Below are 21,001 nucleotides of genomic sequence, written 5' to 3' on the forward strand. Positions count from 1 at the left end.
TGGCTGAATATTTTCATTTATTTTTACAAGCCAGTATTGTAGTACTTTTGTATATGTGTTTTTATTGTGGTCTCCCTTTTCCTTCAACTAAAAAATAATGATGAAATTTGTGGTTAATGTACTACTGCAAGTTTAATTTTATGGTGAATAGTGTGACACGTGACTTCTCATTGAAAAGTTGAAGTGTTTGTTCTTTGTTCCTGGGTTTAGAATATATTTCTAACATTTGAGTTTATTGGACGGGACTACCTCCAAGAAAGCTTTGGAGCTGGGTTTTATTAGTGTGCCATCCTTTGTCATGGGTGCTTTTCACACAGTCTGAAAATTGTTTAGCCTGTTTTTCTCCCTTTTCAAACTCGATAGTTGTGTATTTTAAGCATAATTGACCTGTAGTTTATTGAACAGATTTTGCCAAAACTGTAAAAGTGACAAAATACACGGAACTTGATATTTACCACTTTAACCATTTTTTACTACAGTTCAGTAGTGTTAAGTACATTCACATTATTGGACTCATCTCCAGAAGTCTTTTCATCTTGGAAAACTGAAATTCTATACGCATTAAACAACTACTCCCCATCTCCCTCTCCCTCTCAGCTCCTGTTAACCACCATTCTACTTTCTGTCTATGAATTTGACTGTTCTAGGTACCTCATGTAAGTGTAATGCATAAGGTATTTGTCTTTCTGTGACTGGCTTATTTTGCTTAGCATACTGTCTTTAAGATTTATCCATGTAGTAACATGTGGCACAACTTCCTTTTAAGGCTCTGTTTACTCCATTCTGTGTATAAACTACATTTTGTTTATCCGTTCATTCATCGATAAACATTTGGGCTTCTTCCACCTCTTGGCTATTATTGTGAATTAATGCTGCTATGAATGTGGGTGTGTGAATATTTCAAGACTCTCTGTGTTGTGTGTGTGTGTGTGTGTGTGTTGAGAACACTTAAGATCTACTCACTTAGCAAATTTGAAGTATATAATACAGTATTATTTAAACTAGAGTCACATGCTATACATTCCATCCCCAGAAGTTATTCATCATCTTATAACTGGAAGTTTGCATCCTTTGACCAAAATCTCCACATTTCCTTCTAGCCCTTGGCAGACATCATTCATTCTACTCTCGGGTTCTGAGTTTGACTTCGTTAGATCCCACATATAAGTGAGATCCTTGAGACCCTGCTTTCAGTTCTTTTGGTTATATACCCAGAAGTAGGATTGCTGGATCATATGGTAGTTCTGTTTTTAATTTTTTTTTAAAGATTTTTCTTGGGGAATTGGGGGATGAGAACAGCGCTGGGGAATTGGGGGAAGGGGAACAGACAAGTTGCTGTCCTTTTGTTCTTCAGTCTAGTTGTGAAGGATGTTGCTTCACTGGCCCAAGTTGGCACCGTCATTGTACTCTTCCCAGGTGAGGCAGATCAGTCGCCGGCTTCTGGATGGCTGCTCACGGTGGCTACTGGCCACTCACGCTGGCTGCTGGCTACACACAATGGCCCATGGCAACCCACTGCAGCAGAGGCTGCAGCCTACGCTGCCACCGGCAACTCACAGCAGCCCAGCTCCAGGTTGAGCTGTTGTTCAGCATCTTAGCTGTAGAGGGCAGTGTCACTGGCCCTCATATGTGGGATCTGAACTGGGGCCCTCTGGCATCCCAAGCCAGCTCTTAACCAACACGCCACTCGGCCAGACCACTCTTTTGATAGTTTTGTTTGGTACACAAAAGGTTCTAATTTTGAAAAAGTCCAGTTTATAATTTTATTCTTTTTTTACTTTTGCTGCCATGTTTTTGGTGTCCTATATAAGAAATTATTGCCGGGCCGGCCGAGTGGCTCAGCTGGTTAGGAGCTCGCTTGGGAGCACCAGCTCTGAGCAGCAAGGCTGCGGTTCAGATCCCACATTGTGGGCCAGTGACGCTCGCCCTCTACAGCTAAGATGTTGAGCAATAGCTCGACCTGGAGCTGGGCTGCCGTGAGTTACATGAGTGGCTGGCAGCCAGCGTGAGCGGCTGGTAGCTGGTGTGAGCTACCAGGAGCTGCTGTGAGCGGCCGACCAATGACCAGCAACCGATTGCTTCACCCGGGAAGAGCACAATGATCTACCAACATGAACGAGTGAAGTGACGTCCTCCACAGCTAGACTGAAGAACAAAACAGCAATTTGTCTACCTGTCTGTTCCCCTTCCCCGATTCCCCAACGCTGTTACCCTCCCCCCAATTCCCCAATAAAAATCTTTAAAAAAAAAATCATTGCCTAATCTAATGTCATGTAGCTCTTACCTACCTAACCTACAGCTGCTTCTAGGAGTTTTTATACTTTTATCTCTTACATTTAGGTCTTTGATCTATTTTGAGTTAATTTTTTATGTGGTGAAAGGTACCATCCAACTTCATTCTTTTGCATGTGGATATTCAGTTTACCCAGCATTATTTGTTGAAAGGACTTTCCTTTTCCCTATTCCGCCCTTCAAAACTCAATTGACCATATTTGCTAGGGCTTATTTGGGTGCTTTATTTCTGTTTTTAAAAAATGCCATCGGGGGTGACCGGCCGAGTAGCTCAGTTGGTTAAGAGCTCGGTCAAGAGTGCAAGCTCTGAGCAACAGGGTTGCCGGTTTAATTCCCAGCCCAATCTGAGCTGCCAACAGGAGGGCTCAGCTAAAAGAAAAAAATGCCATTGGGGTTTTTGTAGGAATTGCATTAAACCTGTGAAGCTCTCTTAGTAGCTATGTTGTGCAATAATAAGTAATTTCTACTAAAAATAAGAAATCTACTTGCTTATGGACTTGGAAAGATCCATAATTATGACATGTTTGCATTTAATGTTTTGTTTTGCTTTACGCTTTTTAAATTAAATTTATTGGGGTGACGATGGTTAGTACAATGACATAGGTTTCAAGTGTACAATTCCGTAATACATCATCTATATAGATCACATTGTGTGTTCATTACCCAGAGTCAGTTCTCCTTCCTTCACGATATATTTGACCCCATTGACCCTCGTCTATCACCCTCCTCCCCCATTACCCTGTGGTAACCACTAAACTGTTGTCTGTGTCTATGAGTTTTTGTTTCTTTCTTTCTTTGTCTTTTTCCTTTGTTGCTTTCAGTTTTATATCCCACATATCAGTGGAATCATATGGTTCTCGACTTATTTTGCTTAGTATACTATCACAAGATCCATCCATGTTGTCGTAAATGGCAGTATTTCATCTTTTATATAGCAAGAGTAATATTACAGTGTGTGTGTGTGTGTGTGTGTGTGTGTGTGTACCGCATCTTTATCCAATCATCTCTTGAAAGACACTTTGGTTGTTTCCATGTCTTGGCCACCATGAATAATGTTGCAGTGAACATCAGGGTACATACATCTTTACGGATAAATGTTTTCAGATTTTTTGGGGGTATATACCCAGGAGAGGGATTGCTGGGTCATATGGTAATTCTATTCTTAATTTTTTGAGGGACCTCCATACTGTTTTCTATAGTGCCTGCACCAATCTGCATTTCCACCATGAGTATATGAGGGTTCCTTTTCCTCCACAGCCTCTCCAACACTTGTTTTTTATTTTTCTTGTTGATGATAGCCATTTTGACAGGTGTGAGGTGATAATCCCATTGTGGTTTTGACCTTTTGGCTAAGATCAAGTGTAGTATTTTTCTTTACTCTTTGAGGGTATTTAATGGAGTGCTATTCATAGCTAAGAGAAGAGAAAGAGCTGCTCAATCTTTATTCTACCTCTAAGATACCGTGTGAGCATGGATAGATTTATTTAAAGCCATAGGAAAGGTACTTAACTTCTCATATCTTTGAATGGCAAGTAATAGTGTTTTACTGTCAGATTTTTCTGAAGACTCAAAAATTAATTACAAGGACCATAATATAATCCTTGAGTTGTCTCATAAAACAAATTGACTAGCTGATCCCAATCCTAGAATCGTCTCCCTTTGTGGGAAGAAAAAAAATTTATAATAATGGTTGACTTCCGTCCTTTGGAATCTTGCCTAATGTTGCTCCCTGTTGAGCAAAATTTGGAATTCACCCTACAGCATGGGAGTCCTAGCTATAACAGTATTCCAGTTTGGCCATCACAAGCTTTTGAATATGATCGGCTTATCATGTTTGAAAGCCTTTCGTTTGAGAGGAGTAATGTGTTTTGCTTTAAAAGGAAGTGTTGAGGTATGACGTACCTGCATTTATATTTTGACTCCACCATTTACCAAGTGAGAGGCCATGGCCAATTGTGAAATTTGTGAGACTGGTCTTCCACTTCTTCTTTTGTGACTATTAAAGACTTGATGCATATGAAGTTCATTATACATTAATGCTTATGTTATTCTTCTTGTTTCAGACACTGTCACATGAACCCAAAGTCCTTCAGGAGGGTCTCCTTCAGTTGGACTCCATCCTCTCCTCCTTGGAGCCTTTACACCGCCCAATTGAATCCCCTGGGGGCTCAGTGTTGTTGCGAGAACTGGCTTGTGCTGGCAATGTTGCTGATGCTACCCTCTCAGCTCAGGCCACACCTCTACTACATGCACTTACTGCTGCCCACGCCTACATCATGATGTTTGTTCATACTTGCAGAGTTGGACAGGTAAGAATTATCTTAAGAGTGAACATGTTGGTTTAAAGCCAGTGGAATACCGAGGGCATGTACCTGGCACATCGTACTGTGCTTAGCAATTCTACCTGGGCTAGCTGCTGAAAGAACAGTTTTAGGGTAAGATTTGATTTGATTTAATTCTGGTGGGTATCTTAGGTTTATGCTTCAAGTTGCTCTGCAGTTTCACTTTCCCTTAGTATTTTTTTCATTAGAAGTTGGGTGACCGTATAATTTGTCTCATGAACTGGACCTTCTTGAGAGTGAAAGAGGGTGGTGTAAGTAACAAATAGATCTGTAGCATCCATGTAGATCAACTGGGATGTATAGTTAAACTTTTTAGCAGGCAAGCCTCAATTGGGTGCTCATCTGGCCTGTTACTTCCTAATCTTTCTGCAAATGCATGAAGGCCTGATAATGGGATGGCAAGAAGGAAATTTGACCACAGAATGTTTATGTCAATGGTAATTAACAGAGATTACTAAAGACTTCCCTAAATATCAAACCCTGTGGCTATGAGGTTCCTCTTGTGGTTCCAAAAAGGTGGGTTTCTTTTGTGTGCTCACAGTTTTACTACCTTTAGTTCTTATTTGATTCAGGAAATCAATACTAAAGATTAATGGCATAACTTTTTAGCAGCCCTGTTTTACGCTGTTGAGCAGGAATATATTCATTGAATCAAATCAAATGAAAAGCACAGTTATAAACTATTTAGAAAATAATTAGACTATAACAAAACTTAGGGATTTGTTTTTATCGTTTTTTTATTAAATGAAATAAGATGAAATGTCTAATTCAAGGAATTAAATCCAAAATTTATCAAAATAAAGAAATAAGAGGAAAACAGCATGTCCCCCACCACCTAAAAAAATTAGAAAGCTGTCAGTGAATCTACAAAACTTTCTTTGATTTCGAAAAAGAGTAGGCTATAACTCCTGTCTTTTCACTTTACAAAAAGCAATAAGAACGGATGTTAGAGACATTATAAATGTTGTATGAGAGTACCTTGTGGAACTGGGATCTTATATGTGGAAAGTTTGATGAAATAGACAGCTGTGAGAATAACAAACAAGGAAAAATATTGGGTTGTCGGAAAAGTCATGATGCATTTTTGCAATGAAAAACAGAAAAATATGCCATGACTTTTCCATCAACCCAATAGAATCCTATATGCTTCTCAAATAACTGGAAGTTGATTTTGAATATAATTGTTCAGAGGGCATCACAATGATCACCTTCTTTTTACTTTGTTGCAGAGTGAAATTCGTTCCATCTCCGTAAACCAGTGGGGCTCTCAGTTGGGTCTGAGTGTTCTGAGCAAACTGAGCCAGCTATACTGTTCCCTGGTGTGGGAAAGCACTGTCCTCCTCTCCCTGTGTACCCCAAACAGGTAAGGGAATGGTCATCTCTTGTTATCTCTGTTGTCTTTCTCAACAGAAACTAAGCTCAGTGAGCCTGGAGTATTGCTGTGGTCAAGGATAGAAGGGTATAGTAAAGAGTTCAGAGGCCTCCTTGTCTGTCCTAGTCCATTTGAGTTACTATAACAAAATACCACAGACTGGGTCCTTATAAAGAGCAGAAATTTATTGTGCACAATTCTGGAAGCTGGAATTCTGAGATGGTGATATTATGGTTGAGTGAGGACCCTCTTACAGGTCACAGACTTTTTGTTATATCCTCACATGGCAGAAGGGACTGAAGACAGTAGTCCCATTTGTGAAGTTCCCACTCTCATGACTTAAGCACTTCGCAAAGGGCTTTCCTACTAATACCATCACATCAGGCATTAGGATTTCAACAGTGAGTTTTGAGGGGGCACAGACATTGAATCCATGGCATTGTCCTTCCCACTTAATCAGCCTACGGACTTGCTTACAAAAAGTGTCATCCTATGCATCTTTGATGTGATATCCCAATTGCGGTGTGTCAACATGGTAGGTATTTAAAATTTGGTCCTGTTGTTAGATCTAAAAAGTTGAGTTGGAAATCTTGTTGAGTGCTACTTCAGGAACTGAGTGCTACTTCAGTCAGGAGGGGATAGTATCAGCCAAGGAGATTAGAGACCAACCAAGCACAACATAAGAGATGAGCTCACTGTTTCTCTTGTTGTAGCCTACCATCTGGATGTGAATTTGGCCAGGCGGACATGCAGAAACTGGTTCCAAAGGATGAGAAGGCAGGTACGACCCAGGGCGGAAAAAGATCAGGTAACTCCAAGAAACTAAAATCTTAGTCATTCTCTTAAGTTCTCTCTCTTTATAGGTCTGTTGTGAAAGTTTAGTTAGCTCTATCACCTGTAGTCCTCAATTTTTTCCTTTCATTGATTTTTAATTATTTTTAAAATAAACTATTTTACTCATTTTTTTCTATAAAATATATATATATATATATATACACAATCATAAAAATTAGAAGATGTAGTAGAAAGAAGAGTCACCCATATTTGTGCCACAAAACAATACTTTGGAAGTGTCGCCTAATCTTTTTCCCTGAGAACGTATTTTATTAACATAGTTGTAATTATGTCAGGTAACAATATTTCATAGATCTCTTTTTATTTTAAGTGTCACGTAAAGGTACCATAAATTAATCATTCCCTGTTAAGTTTCTGATGTACTATTTTGAAAACCAAACATCTTTATATGTAGTTTTATGGTAGTGTAAGATTGATTCCTCGAAATTACTGTATCAAAGGGTATGGTGGGACTTTAATTTTTTTTCGTATGTTTAGTTTTCAGAAGCTTAATTTCATAGGTTAAAAACGGTAAATGATTGTTTTAAAGTGACTGGAACACTTTAGAACCACGCTGTCCAGTATGGTAGCCACTAGCCTTGAGTGACTATTGAATACTTTAATGTGGCTAGTACAACTAAAAAACTGAAGTTTTTTTCATCCTCCTTTATTCTCCCCCCTCCCTCCTTCCTCCTTCCTCGTTCCTCTTTCCCTTTCTTGCTCTCTATCTCACCCTCTCTTTTATTAGGGGGAAGGTATTATGGGTTGAAATGTGTCTCTTCCCCCAAAAAATTATATGTTGAAGCACTAGCCACCCCCCCCCCAGCACCTAAAATATGACCTTATTTGGAAAGAATTGTTGCAGATGTAGTTAAGATAAGGTCATAGGTTGGGTGGAGTGAACTGAGTTTTTAATTTCTATTAATTTAAATATAACAGCTGTTACCCTGTTCAGTTGTTGGAAGACTTTTAAGTATGTTTGGAACAACTTGGGTATGTGAATCTTTTTTTTTCCAACTAAATTGTATGAGATGTAAACAGAGATCATTTATTTTAATGAAAATTTAGTGTCTTGATTGAGATGTGCTATAAAGTATAAAATAGATATGTTTTTTAATACTTAGTATAAAAATATAGAATCTTAGTTTTATATTTGATTACATGTTGAAAGAAAATAATTATATTGGGTTAAACAGTATATTATTAAAAATTATACCTGTTTCTTTTTACTTTTTAATGTGGCTACTAGAAAATTTAAAATACATGTGGCTCACATCATGTTTGTATTGGACAGTGCTATTTTCGAAAATAGATTTTATGTTATAGCTCAAAATTTCCAAATTTCAATAAGCAGAAATTATACACAATTTTCTGACCCTAATGCAACAAACCTAAAATTAATAAAAGCAACTTTTCTAGAAAGTTTTTTCTCCTGTATTCTACATCAAGAAGGAAATACGTTTGATAAAGTGTTAAAACAATGACGATAATTTTATGTATAAAAATTTAACAGATAATGTCTAGAAATTGTACTGAAATTACTAAAGATAGGAAGTAATAAAGAAAGCAGACATAACTTGTGAAACAACAAATAAAGACTTAGCTGACAGCTAGTATGGGAGAGGGAACAGAATTAATAAAATATATATGCACCTGTGGCAAGGTTAATTTTGGAGAAAGCGTACCAAACCCAAAAAGTTAGAATCTCAAATTTAGTCAAAATATACCAGACTTAGCTGAAAGAAAGAGTAAAATAATTTTTTTCCTAGCAATGTTTTTCACATATGTTTAAGAAAGATGACTGTTTTCACATAGTATATATTTCCATAGTGGTAATCTATGATGTCCAATATGAGTTGATTACCGAACTATAAAATTCTAGCGATGCATACGCCTGACAGCATGGGGACACCATGCACATTGTAGTCATGCAGTACCTATAGTCTTCCAAAGTTGTCCTGGGTTAAGACTATTCATAAGCTCTCATTGGAAGATGTCAGTATTAGCTAAAAGGGGCTCTAAGGAGAGAAGCATATCAGTAGGGTTTTGGATTTTTTTTTTCTTTTCAGATTTAGGAAGTCATAGACATTTATTTAAAGAATAGCAAGTACCATAGGTCACTCTTTCTTGGGACTCTTAAGAACAATAAACCAGGTAAGTGCTGGCTCAACATGGCCTTACTGGTCCCCTCGTATGTCTACAGATGGGGAACAGGATGCTGCAGCTGGAAGTATGGATGCTTCTACCCAGGGCTTGTTGGAAGGCATTGGGCTTGATGGTGACACATTGGCTCCTATGGAGACAGACGAACCTACTGCTTCAGACTCGAAGGGCAAATCTAAAATCACACCTGCCATGGCTGCCAGAATCAAGCAAATCAAGCCTTTATTGTCAGGTGAGTGATTTCCTTTTCTGGCTTTTAGAGCTTTAACCAGTCCTAAACAAATTGAGCTGGTAAGACTGTTATTTCCTCTAAGGAAGTTTTAAACTTTGGTGGCTCATTTTTAGGTGTATTTGATTGAGTGTCTAGTATGTGACAGCCTCTATGCTAACTGTTAGGGCTATAGAGATAAGAGAATCACTTCCTGAAAGTCATCTACCCTTCTTTATCTTTAATTCCTTCCTCCTTTGTTTGTTCTTCACCTACTGCAAATGCCTTTTGCTTCTACCACGTCTTAACAGAGTACCTATAACCTCCTTGTTGCTTAAGTTCATTGGAAACTTTCCAGTCCCCTTGTCAATTCTCTGCAGCATGGTAGTTGACCCACCACCTTCTTGAAATGCTCTTGTCTTGGGTTTTGTGGTATTGCGCGCTCCTGCTTTCCAGGTACCTGTCTGGCTATTCCACCCACTTTCGTCTTTCCCTCTCTGTCCCTTAAACATAGCTGGCAAATCACATGGTTGATTTGTGCTTTTTAAAACATTCATTTTGACAGCTCTGTAGAGATTACATTAACATGAAACGAGACCACATTAAAGCCACACACTAGTCTGTCTTCGCCATCTTTTACCCCCTAGTGTAATATCAATGTTTGGGGGATCCATTTTTGTATGTCTCTCAACATTTGCCACTTTCTGCTACCTTAATGTAGAGGAAAGTGAATATATAATTCCTAGGCATCTGGAGCTCTGCCCAAAAGCAAGCAGAAAATAGCCTGTGGTGTTTCCATTTGTTATCTTAAAACCCCCTTGAATTTTACTTTCTGTTCTAATTTGTTTAATTCTGTTCCTTTTGTTTTAATTTGAAAGTCTACCACCACTGCTCCAAATTAAAGGAAAACCGACCATCCAAGAAGATTGCTCAAGTTTACCTCCCCTTTCTTTCTTTGTTAGACCCCTTAGACTACTGTGACCTTAGAACCTTCTGGTGTTTCTGTGTGGGTCCAATCGTGCTTTTGATGTATATTTCTCTTTGGCTACTGGCTTTTTATTTTCCTGTCTTACTCTTGCTGACTGCCTTTAAGCCACTTTGCTGTCTGTTCACCTGAAGGCAGTGGTGAAAAAACTCAAACTTAATGTTTGGATGCATTAGGTTTTCAGAGTCTAGGCAAACATAGAGGTTTCTAGCCAGACTGTGCAAGGATCAAGTACAGAAAATATTTTAAGAAAAGCAAGTTAACACCCAAATACAATGTGTTTAGACATATTTTCTTTCCACTTTACTACACATTTATTTTACATGTTTATATTTGGATTCTGCTTTTTTAGTTGAATATATACCAAAAAGCAGCCTACAAAAATGAAACTTTGAAATACTTACAAGCTACCTAACACCTTAAGAAAGCCACTTAAAAATTATATGCTTTTTCTAGCAACTTTTTTTTCCTTTGGGGACCATCTATGTAATGTGATCAGACAATATATAATATATATGATCTTTTCTGGTCTAAGTTGTTAACATTTTTGCCATTTTTAGAGTTCTCTGTAGGCATTTTAGGTGACTCCATAATCCAATAAATATCATTTACTTAACTAGTTCTTATTACTATATTGCTCTCTGCAAAGGTGGTTTCGGTTTATACTTCCTCTAACAGTGTGAGTGCTTATCTTGATTGTCTTGCAACATTTGTTATGTATTGAATGCCAAGATATTTCTGTCTCCTGCCTTTAGAAGAGGCATTTATTCCCTGTGGAACTTCCTATTTTGGATTCTCATATGTAGAGACAAGTCCAAGTGTTTCCTAGGTGTAATGTGGGAGGAAGTGGTCAGTCATAAAAATATATTAATGATAATGTGTCTGTTATTAATGAAACTAATTCTCAGAATACTGTCAGCCTTATTCTGACTTTTGGATTCCAGCCTCTTCCAGATTAGGCCGAGCACTTGCTGAGCTATTTGGACTCCTTGTTAAACTTTGTGTGGGGTCTCCTGTCCGCCAGAGAAGGAGCCATCATGCTGCCAGCACCACCACAGCACCAACGCCTGCTGCTCGATCAACAGCCTCAGCCCTTACTAAGCTCCTTACAAAGGGCTTGTCTTGGCAGCCTCCACCATATACACCTACACCCCGCTTCAGGTGAGGTTCTGCTTAAGGTACAGATTCGGATTGGTTCCTTCTCTACTTCGATGGAGAGTGAGCCACTGAATTAGAGGCCTTGGCGGTCCCTTGTTTACTCTAGACTTGTACACCAAATACAGTTTAAGGTACTTGTTTTGGTTCTACTTAGTCTAGAACAGGGGTTGGCAAACTTTTGAGACAGCAGAGCCGCAAGGAGTCAGCAAACTGCAGCTCACGAGCCGCAAGCTCTGAAGTAAAATTGAAAATGAAAACTGGCCCAACCGAGTGGCTCATTGGTTAAGAGTTGGCTTGGGAGCGTGAGCTCTGAGCAGCAGGGCTGCTTGTTCAGATCCCACATGGGCCAGTGATGCGCCCTCTACAGCTAAGATGGTGAACAACAGCTCGACCTGGAGCTGAGCTGCTCTGAGTCGCCGGCAATGGTGTAGGCTGCAGTGGGCTGCTGTGAGCTACAATGAGTGGCCGGCAGCCAGCGTGAGCTGCCGTGAGAGGCTGTCCAATGGCTGGCGACCGATCTGCCTCAGCCGGGAAGAGTGCAGTGATCACAATACCAACATGGGCCAGTGAAGCGGCGTGCTCCACAACTAGACTGAAGAACCAAAGGACAGCAACTTGTCTGTTCCCCTTCCCCGATTCCCCAATAAAATCTTTTTTAAAAAAATGAAAATAAAATTATCATAGTTTCATTTATAAAATTTTTAAAGGATATTATTCACATAATGGTGATTACGTACAAATGTATTTATGGCTCTCGAATAATTTTTAAATTGTGAGGGACAGGATTGGCTCTTCCAGGGGTCAGCAAACTTTTGAGACGGAATACATCCAAAGAGCTGCATGTGGCTCGCGAGCCGCAGTTTGCCGACTGTAAAGATTTTAAAAGCATTTGTAATCATACTGCATTTCAATAACCTTGTATTTTTTAGTAGGTGGGAGCCACTTAGAAACCTTAGAAATTTTAGTAAGCACACTAGTAACCCACCTGCGTTCTAGTCAGTCAGTTCAGTGCAATGTTAAAATTTACTCTGGACTTCTACTAGACTTTCCCGTTGCTTCAGTGTCTGTCTCAGAGAATGTTAAATTTTTGTTTTTTCCCTCTTTCAGGCTGACATTCTTCATCTGTTCAGTTGGTTTTACATCCCCAATGCTGTTTGATGAGAGGAAATATCCCTACCACCTCATGCTGCAGAAATTTCTCTGCTCTGGAGGCCACAATGCTCTTTTTGAGTAAGGATCAAGTTGCTTCACTGAGAAGCATTTCGTGGAGTTTGGGCTTTTCTGTGTGCCTTAGCAGCCCACAACTTTCTAAGCCACCTGTCCTGTGAATATGTAGAGACACCCATTAGGGCACTCTGTTAATGTTCTGAGAACTAGCCATATTTGTCTCTGTCTTCCTTGGAGGGTGGGATTCAGCCTGTCTTAGAAGTGTTTGTAAGGGTCTCTTTTCCTCATTTGGTTTCCAGTGCCTCGTACATATTTTTCTAGTAGACTTGTCTTTTTCTATTGTTTCTCTGGAATATGATCATTTTTCTACTTCTCTTGGTCAGAATTTTAAGCTAAGTTTCATTTTTTTTGTTTTGTCTTTAAAAAGTAATGCTAGAAGTAATTTTGCTATATGTGTGTGTGTGTGTTTGTGTGTGTGTGAAATCATCACATTGTACACCTTAAACTTATATATGTTATGTGTCAATATTATCTCAACAAAGCTAGACTAAAGACCAAAAAAACGGTGAAGCTAATAAATGTTTAATAGATTGGAAACAGTAGCTACAAGAAGAGGAACATGTATTTCCAATATAGAAACTAGAAACCTATTGAATGTCCTTTCCACCACCACCACCCCATCGAAAATACCAATATTCTATCTCCATACTTTCTTTTATTTGAATTCAGAACTTTCAACTGGGCTCTGTCCATGGGAGGCAAAGTTCCTGTTGCTGAGGGATTAGAACATTCAGACTTACCTGATGGCACAGGAGAATTCCTAGATGCCTGGCTTATGCTGGTGGAGAAGATGGTGAATCCCACCACGGTGCTTGAATCTCCACATTCACTGCCTGCCAAATTGCCCGGAGGTGTCCAGAACTTTCCACAATTCAGTGCCCTCCGCTTCCTTGTGGTAACTCAGAAAGTGAGTATTCAGCATTCTAAAACCAAAAGGAGTTTCTCATGCTGACTTGTAGCTCCCACTCTGTTTTGTCCTTAATGAAATAACTTGATGATTGGAGAATCATTATATATCCGACTCCCAGTTAAGGCTGCTTGACAGAAGGGGATACAGACCATTTGAAAATTTTCTGTGATGTAAACATTTGAACTGTAAGCTTCAGATAGGTAACTTACAGGTTGGGTTAAATGCCCCCTTTCTGTGCTTCCTTAGGCCCCTTCAGTACTGACCTAGCATTTTGTAGTTGGCACAGACTGATTGTGGAAGGACCATCCCATAGATCTTTGACTTATTCCTCCCAGGGCTTTGAATTGAGACAATGATTTTCATTCAGCTTTTCAAATAACTTACAGGCAGCCTTTACTTGCATCAAAAACCTGTGGAACCGGAAACCCCTGAAGGTGTATGGTGGGCGAATGGCTGAGTCCATGCTGGCCATCCTGTGCCACATCCTCCGAGGAGAACCTGTGATTCGAGAGAGACTGAGTAAAGAGAAGGAGGGGTCTCGAGGAGAAGAGGATACAGGGCAAGAGGAAGGTGGCTCCCGCCGAGAGCCTCAAGTCAACCAGCAACAACTGCAACAGGTAGGATGCTGGCCTGATAGTCCAGGGCCCAGACTTTGCACTGGATAGAATGCGATGCTTGTGGGTTTTTAAGTTCACATGCCACTAAGTGCCTGGTCCTGTTAGCCAGGAGAGAAGTTTAAATTTGCTCTCTCTCTCTCTCGGTCTATTTTTACTCCTGAGAAAGCTAGAGTGTAGTCCCAATGCTTCCAACAGGTAAAATATTGTGTTCTTCCAAGCTTGTTTTTTAGTATTACAACTCTTTTAAGTATTCTTAGTAAGCTGCATGTTTTTTTGGAGGCAAATTGTCCTCATATTCTTTCTGATTAGTCTATAAAGGGCAGGGATATCATGACCCAAATTTATTCTCCAACAAGAGCTATCTGAAACCTTGCTTAACCTGCAAACTTTTTTTAAATAAAAATATAAACCACATTTTGAAAATTGGAAGCTAGAAGCAGTGGGGGGTTGGGGAAGCATTTATGAACCTGACATTTCAATGTCAAAAGAGCATTTAACATATTCCTCCAGGAATTTGCGTGTTTGTATGTTTGTTCTCTATGTGTCTAGAGTCCTGTTCGAATATGTCTTCTATATATACATGTCACTTTTTTTTATTATAACAGTAATAAATGATCCCTTTAAAGCAATTTCGAAGTAAAGCAAAATATTTTTTAAAAGGCGTTCATAATGTAATTGCACAAGATAACGATTGTGCCCCTTTTTATCACTTAGTTCTATGCCTAATTTTTACATAATTAACATCATATCATGTAGAATTGTACTGCTGTCATTAAGAAAATGTTTTTTGTCTTTTTTTTAAGACTTTATTGGGGAACTGGGGAAGGGGAACGGTGTTGGGGAATTGGGGAACGGGAACAGCCAAGTTGTTTGTCCTTCAGTCTTAGTTGTGGAGAGTGCAGGTAGCTCAGCTCCAAGTCCAATCACCACCCGGCTACCCGTCAGCAGCTCATGGCCACTCAGCTCAAGGTGCTGTGTTCAGTCTTAGTTGTGGGTGGGCATAGCCCATCATCACATGCAGGAGTCAAACCGGAAACCTTGTTGCTAAGAGCGCATGCTCTAACCACTGAGTCATCCGGCCGCCAGTCAACAGCTTAGCTCAAGGTGCCATGTTCAGTCTTAGTTGTAGGTGGGCATAGCACACCATCCCATGCGGGAGTCGAACCGGCAACCTTGTTGTTAGGAGCACATGCTCTCACCAGCTGAGCCATCCTGCCACCTGGTGGCAGCTCAGCTCAGGTGCAGCGTCACTGGCCCATGTGGGAATTGAACTGGCGACCCTGTTACTCAGAGCTCGCCCTCTTAATCAATTAAGCACTCGGCCGGCCCAAAAAATGGTTTTTTTAACGTCTTAGTCACTCTTTTTATTACCAGATCTTAATTTTCTTATTTGACGTTGTAAAGCTGTAGTGTATAGTTTCTTTTTGTACAAATTTGTCTGTACATCTCATGATTATTTTGTAGTAGTAGAATGAATATCTTGGTCATTTTTCAGGCTCTTGTTTCATTGCCAGTTTGTTTTCCAGAAAAGTGGGACTGATTATTGCTTCTATGTATGAGTCTCAATTTTTTAATTAGAATCATCTTGTTAATGATAATAACCATCTGGCCCCATTTTCTTAGAGGATAGAATTGAGAATCTTCTGTACTATCCTGTAGCTCTAATGTTTGAATGCTGTGAAAGCACCAAATATAATGGTCCATTCATGTTACCTAAATGCCTCACCTTATAAACGTTCTCAGTTCTTATGAAGTTAGAAAAACTTGTTTCCATCTTGAAAGGGTTCCTTTCTTGTTATTTTTAATAAAATTTATTGGAGTGACAATGGTTAGTAAAATTACATAGGTTTCAAGTGTACATACAATTCTGTAATACATCATTTATATATCACATTGTGTGTTCACCACCTGGAGTCAGTCCTCCTTCCATCACCATATATTTGATCCCCTTTACCCTCTTCTACCATCCCCCTGCCCCATTATCCTCTGGTAACCACTAAACTTGTCTGTGTCTATCTATGAGTTTTTGTCTGTCTTTGTGTGTTTCGTTCCTTTGTTGCTTTCAGTTTTATATCCCACATATCAGTGAAATCATATGGTTCTCGACTCTTTCTGTGTGACTTACTTCGCTTAGCATAATAATTTCAAGATCCATCATGTTGTCTCAAATGGCAGTATTTCATCTTTTCTTATGGCCGAGTAATATTCTGTTGTGTGTACATACCACATCTTCTTTATCCAATCATCTATCGAAAGACACTTTGGTTGTTTCCATGTCTTGGCCATCATAAATAATGCTGCAGTGAATATCGGAGTACATACATCTTTATGGATAAATGTTTTCAGAAATTTTTGGTTATATACCCAGGAGACTGATTGCTAGGTCATATGGTAATTCTATTCTTAATTTTTTTTGAAGAACCTCCATACTGTTTTCTATAGCAGCTATACCAGTGTACATTCCCACCAACAGTGTATGAACAGGGTTCCTTTTTCTCCACAGCCTCACCAATACTTATTATTTTTCTTGTTGATGGTAGCCATTCTAACAGGTGTGAGGTGGTATCTCATTGTGGTTTTTATTTGCAGTTCCCTAATAGTGAAGAGGAGCATTTTTTCATATATCTGTTGGCCATTTCTATGTCTCTTTGGGAGAAGTGTCTGTTCATGTCCTCTGCCCATTTTTTAATTGGACTGTTTGTCTTTTTGTTCTTGAGTTGTATGAGTTCCTTATGTATTTTGGATATTAGTCCCTTATTGGAGGCATTGCTTGCAAATACTTCTCTCATTCAGTTGGTTGCCTGTTTGTTTTGTTGATGGTTTCTTTTGCTGTGCAGAAGCTTTTTAGTTTGATATAGTTCCATTCATGTATTTTAGCTTTTACTTCCTTTAAGATTTTATTGGGGAATTGGAGAAGGGAACATTGTGTTTTTCCAGGATCCATCAGCTCCAAGTCATAGTTGTTGTCCTTCAATCTTAGTTGTGAAAGGCGCAGCTCAGCTCCAAGTCCAGTTGCTGCTTTCAATCTAGGTGTCGGGGGTGGGGCACAGCCCACCATCCCATGTGGGAATTGAACCTGCAACCTTGTTAAGACCACGCGCTCTCACCAGCTGAGCCATCTGGCCTCCTGTTGGCAGCTCAGCTCGGGAGCAGCTCACCGGCCCATGTGGGAAGTGAACCTGCGACTCTGTTACTCAGAGCTCATGCTCTAACCAACTGCGCCACCTGGCCGGCCCTACTTCCTTTGCCTTCGAGGTGAAATTCATAAACTCCTCTTTGAACCTAATGTCCATAAGTTTATTACCTATGCTTTCTTCTATGCAGTTTATTGTTTCAGGTCTTATGTTTAGGCCTTAGATCTATTTTGAGTTAATTTTGGTGCATGGTGACAGATAGCGGTCTAGTTTCAATCTTTAGCACATGGCTGTCTAATTTTCCCAGCACCATTTAGTGAAGAGGCTTTCTTTTTTCCATTGTATGTTTTTGGCTTCTTTGTTGAAAATTATCTGCCCATATATATGTGGGTTTGTTTCTGGGTTTTCAGTTCTATTCCATTGGTCTGTGTGTGTTTTTTCTGCCAGTACCATCCTGTTTTGATTATTGTTGCTCTGTAGTACAAGCTGAAGTCAGGGAGTGTGATAACTCCAGCATTATTCTCTTTTCTTAGGCTTGCTTAGGCTATGCGGGGTCTTTTGTGATTCCATACAAATCTGATGATATTTTTTGTTCTATTTCTTTTTTTAAAATGCCATTGGGATTTTGATGGGGATTGCATTAAATCTGTATATTGCTCTGGGTAATATGGCCATTTTGAATATGTTGATTCTTTTAATCTATGAACACGGAATGTTTTTCTATTGTGTCTTCATCAGTTTCTTTTAAAAATGTCTTACAGTTTTCAGTGTATAAGTCCTTCACATCCTTTGTTAAGTTTACTCCTAGGTATTTTATTCTTTTCGTGGCAATTAAAAAAGGAATTGTTTAATTTTTTTCTGAAATTTCATTGTTATATATAGGAATGCAGTGGACTTTCGTACATTGATTTTGTGGCCAGCAACTTTGCTGTATTCGTTTATTGTTTCTAATAGCTTTGTGGTAGAGTCTTTAGGGTTTTTTATATATAGAATCATGTCATCTGCAAAAAGTGACAGTTTAACTTCTTCATTCCAAATTTGGATGCCTTTTATTTCTTTCTCTTGCCTGATTGTTCTGGCTAGGACTTCCAATACTATGTTGAATAACAGTGGTCCTTTCTTTTTAAAATGCTTTTGGATTTCTCTTTTACTGTGGTTCTGAGATCCTGCGTTCTTTTTGTAGCTCATGGACATGGGCTTCACAAGGGAACATGCCATGGAGGCTCTGTTGAACACCAGCACCATGGAGCAGGCCACAGAGTACCTTCTAACCCACCCTCCCCCAATCATGGGAGGAGTTGTTCGGGTGAGTTTGCTCAGGAACTCTAACCTTCCAGGACATTGGTTTGGTTACTGATGTGCTTTTCTCCTCTCAGGCTTCCATCGCTGTTCTTCCCTTCTATAAACTACTTCTCATTTTCAGACTTCTCCATGCCAATATTTTCTTTTCGTGATAACTCTCCTAGCTCTAGAATGTAATGAGCAGAAGCTTCCTATCTCCCAGCCATGCAAATTACTGGACTGGGTTTGCAGAAGAACTCTTCCGAAAGCAATGTAAGAGGCTCTCTTTTCTGAGAGGCAGAATAGGTGGTCACATTGAAGTCCCCTTCCCATACTTAATTTCACTGTGATTTTCCCTTTCTGTTCTTATAGCGACCAGGTAAGTATACTGGGTTTAACTCGACAGAGCAGCATTTGGAGCCCCGTTTCTTCTCAAAAGCTTGAGCACAAAATGTCTGATTCCTTATGAGCTGGGGTGTGTATAGTTGCTGGGTTTTCTGTTGTTGCTCTGTAGGATCTGAGTATGTCTGAAGAGGACCAGATGATGAGAGCGATTGCCATGTCTCTGGGACAGGATATCCCAATGGATCAAAGGGCAGAGTCACCTGAGGTAACTAGAATATTAGGCATCCAAAGGGTCTGACACTTTAATCTTTGTTTCTGTGAACATTCTGCTACTATTGCAAAGTAATTGGTGGAATTAAAGTCTAAAGAAAGACATGGGAGTACTCATTCATCCCAACCTTGCCATCACTGATCTACATTGTATTGACCTAAAGCTTTAAGTAGGGTAGATGATGTATTGATCTTTATTGTCAAATAAGAGACCCCAGTTGTACTTGGTAGTGTACATTAGTCCAAATATGGCTATCTATTTTTAGGTAACAATTGCTTCTGCTTACTATACTGGCAGAGGATGCAAGACAGTGTCTACAAATGATTTTGTAGGAGGTAATATAGGATGCTATGAATAACTTGGCAGTGCTTCAGGGATTGGAGGTGTCCTTCCCCTCTGCTTTCCTTAGCCTGTGTTGGCTGCCCTCATCCTTGTTGCCACACACTAATGAATGTATCACCTGCTTTGCGGAGAAGGTAGAAGGTATTCATATGGTAGGGCAAATAAATTTTTAGAGTATTCTTCGTCTTTTCTTCCTTCAAGTCTCCCATATACTATCGCTCTTCCTTCCCTGCTTCCAGGAAGTTGCTTGCCGGAAGGAGGAAGAGGAACGGAAAGCTCGGGAAAAGCAGGAAGAGGAAGAGGCTAAATGTCTAGAGAAGTTCCAGGATGCTGATCCATTAGAGCAAGATGAACTCCACACGTTCACAGATACCATGTTGCCAGGTTGCTTCCACCTTCTTGATGAGCTGCCAGACACAGTGTACCGGGTGTGTGATCTGATCATGACAGCAATAAAACGTAATGGAGCAGACTATCGAGACATGATTCTGAAGCAGGTGGTCAATCAGGTACGCTTTCCAGGGGCCAAAAGAGAGGAATATGTGAAGTGGTTTTCCTGTCATCTATCAAAACTTGATTTCTAAAAAGAAAATCAGTATTTTTACATTTCACCCAATATGGATATATTCTCTATTTGAATCCTTTAGATCTGGTAATCTAGCTCTTCTTGAGTGTTCCTGCAAAAAGTGGATTAACTATAACTACTTCACAAACATGTCTGTGAAAGAAAAAAAACAAAGCCCTCTTTTTTTTCTAGGCATTTCTTCTTAAATTCATCTTAAATGTCCAAATGTGCCTTACTTTTGAGCCAAGTTTGACCCCTTGGACTAATGATGAATAACTGTTTTTCCTCCCCACCTATGCAACAACGTCTTTGACAAATGAGTCCCCATCCTGATGAAATAGTTGAAGTAGGATGAGAAATAAATTACCCTAAATCCCCACACAAACAGGTAGCCAGTTAACACTTTGGTTGTACCTGTATTTCCTTTACTATTTTTTTTACCATTTATATATTTAAATCATTGGAATCTTGTTTTAGTTTTAAAGTCAAGAAACAGAAAGAAAGGTGATGTGTGTAATCATAACTTTAGTATATGGAAACCTCACATAAGTAAAAAATAAACTAGATAAACCTTTTTTTCCACAAGATATGACCAAGGTTTAGTTACCTTTATAGTAAGAGCTTGTAGAAATGATTTTAAGAAAAGTAATACCTTAATAAAAAAGAGGAATTATATAAAATTCATTACAATAAATTTAGCATGCAAAATAAAGCAAGTCCAATATTTCTAACATTTTATTTTTGTGTGTGTGTTTTTTTAAGATTTTTATTGGGGAATTCGGGGGATGGGAACAGCGCTGGGGAATTGGGGAAAGGGGAACAGACAAGTTGATGTTGTTTTGTTCTTCAGTCTAGTTGTAGAGGACATTGCTTCACTGGCCCAAGTTGGCACCATCATTGCGCTCTTTCCAGGCGAGGCAGATCAGTCGCCGGCTTCTGGACGGCCGCTCACTGC

General features: G+C 39.4%; 1 protein-coding gene across 14 annotated transcripts in view; it reads left to right on the plus strand.

Annotated features, from left to right (window-relative positions):
* Positions 1-21,001, plus strand: part of HUWE1 (HECT, UBA and WWE domain containing E3 ubiquitin protein ligase 1) — a 169,949-nt gene that overhangs the window by 102,705 nt on the left and 46,243 nt on the right. For 11 of the 14 annotated variants that reach the window (XM_019668123.1, XM_019668130.1, XM_019668129.1 and 8 more), the window contains 11 exons: positions 4,356-4,601; positions 5,864-5,997; positions 6,720-6,814; positions 9,044-9,235; positions 11,141-11,357; positions 12,462-12,584; positions 13,251-13,488; positions 13,878-14,108; positions 18,426-18,548; positions 19,038-19,133; positions 19,721-19,990. In XM_019668123.1, coding sequence (XP_019523668.1) covers positions 4,356-4,601; positions 5,864-5,997; positions 6,720-6,814; positions 9,044-9,235; positions 11,141-11,357; positions 12,462-12,584; positions 13,251-13,488; positions 13,878-14,108; positions 18,426-18,548; positions 19,038-19,133; positions 19,721-19,990 — 1,965 coding nt within the window. The remainder of the gene's footprint in view (positions 1-4,355; positions 4,602-5,863; positions 5,998-6,719; positions 6,815-9,043; positions 9,236-11,140; positions 11,358-12,461; positions 12,585-13,250; positions 13,489-13,877; positions 14,109-18,425; positions 18,549-19,037; positions 19,134-19,720; positions 19,991-21,001) is intronic. The other 3 variants (XM_019668128.1, XM_019668131.1, XM_019668134.1) reach the window with 2 other exon arrangements.

Source organism: Hipposideros armiger, unplaced genomic scaffold, assembly GCF_001890085.2.
Source record: "Hipposideros armiger isolate ML-2016 unplaced genomic scaffold, ASM189008v1 scaffold_518, whole genome shotgun sequence".
Classification (NCBI taxonomy): domain Eukaryota; kingdom Metazoa; phylum Chordata; class Mammalia; order Chiroptera; family Hipposideridae; genus Hipposideros; species Hipposideros armiger.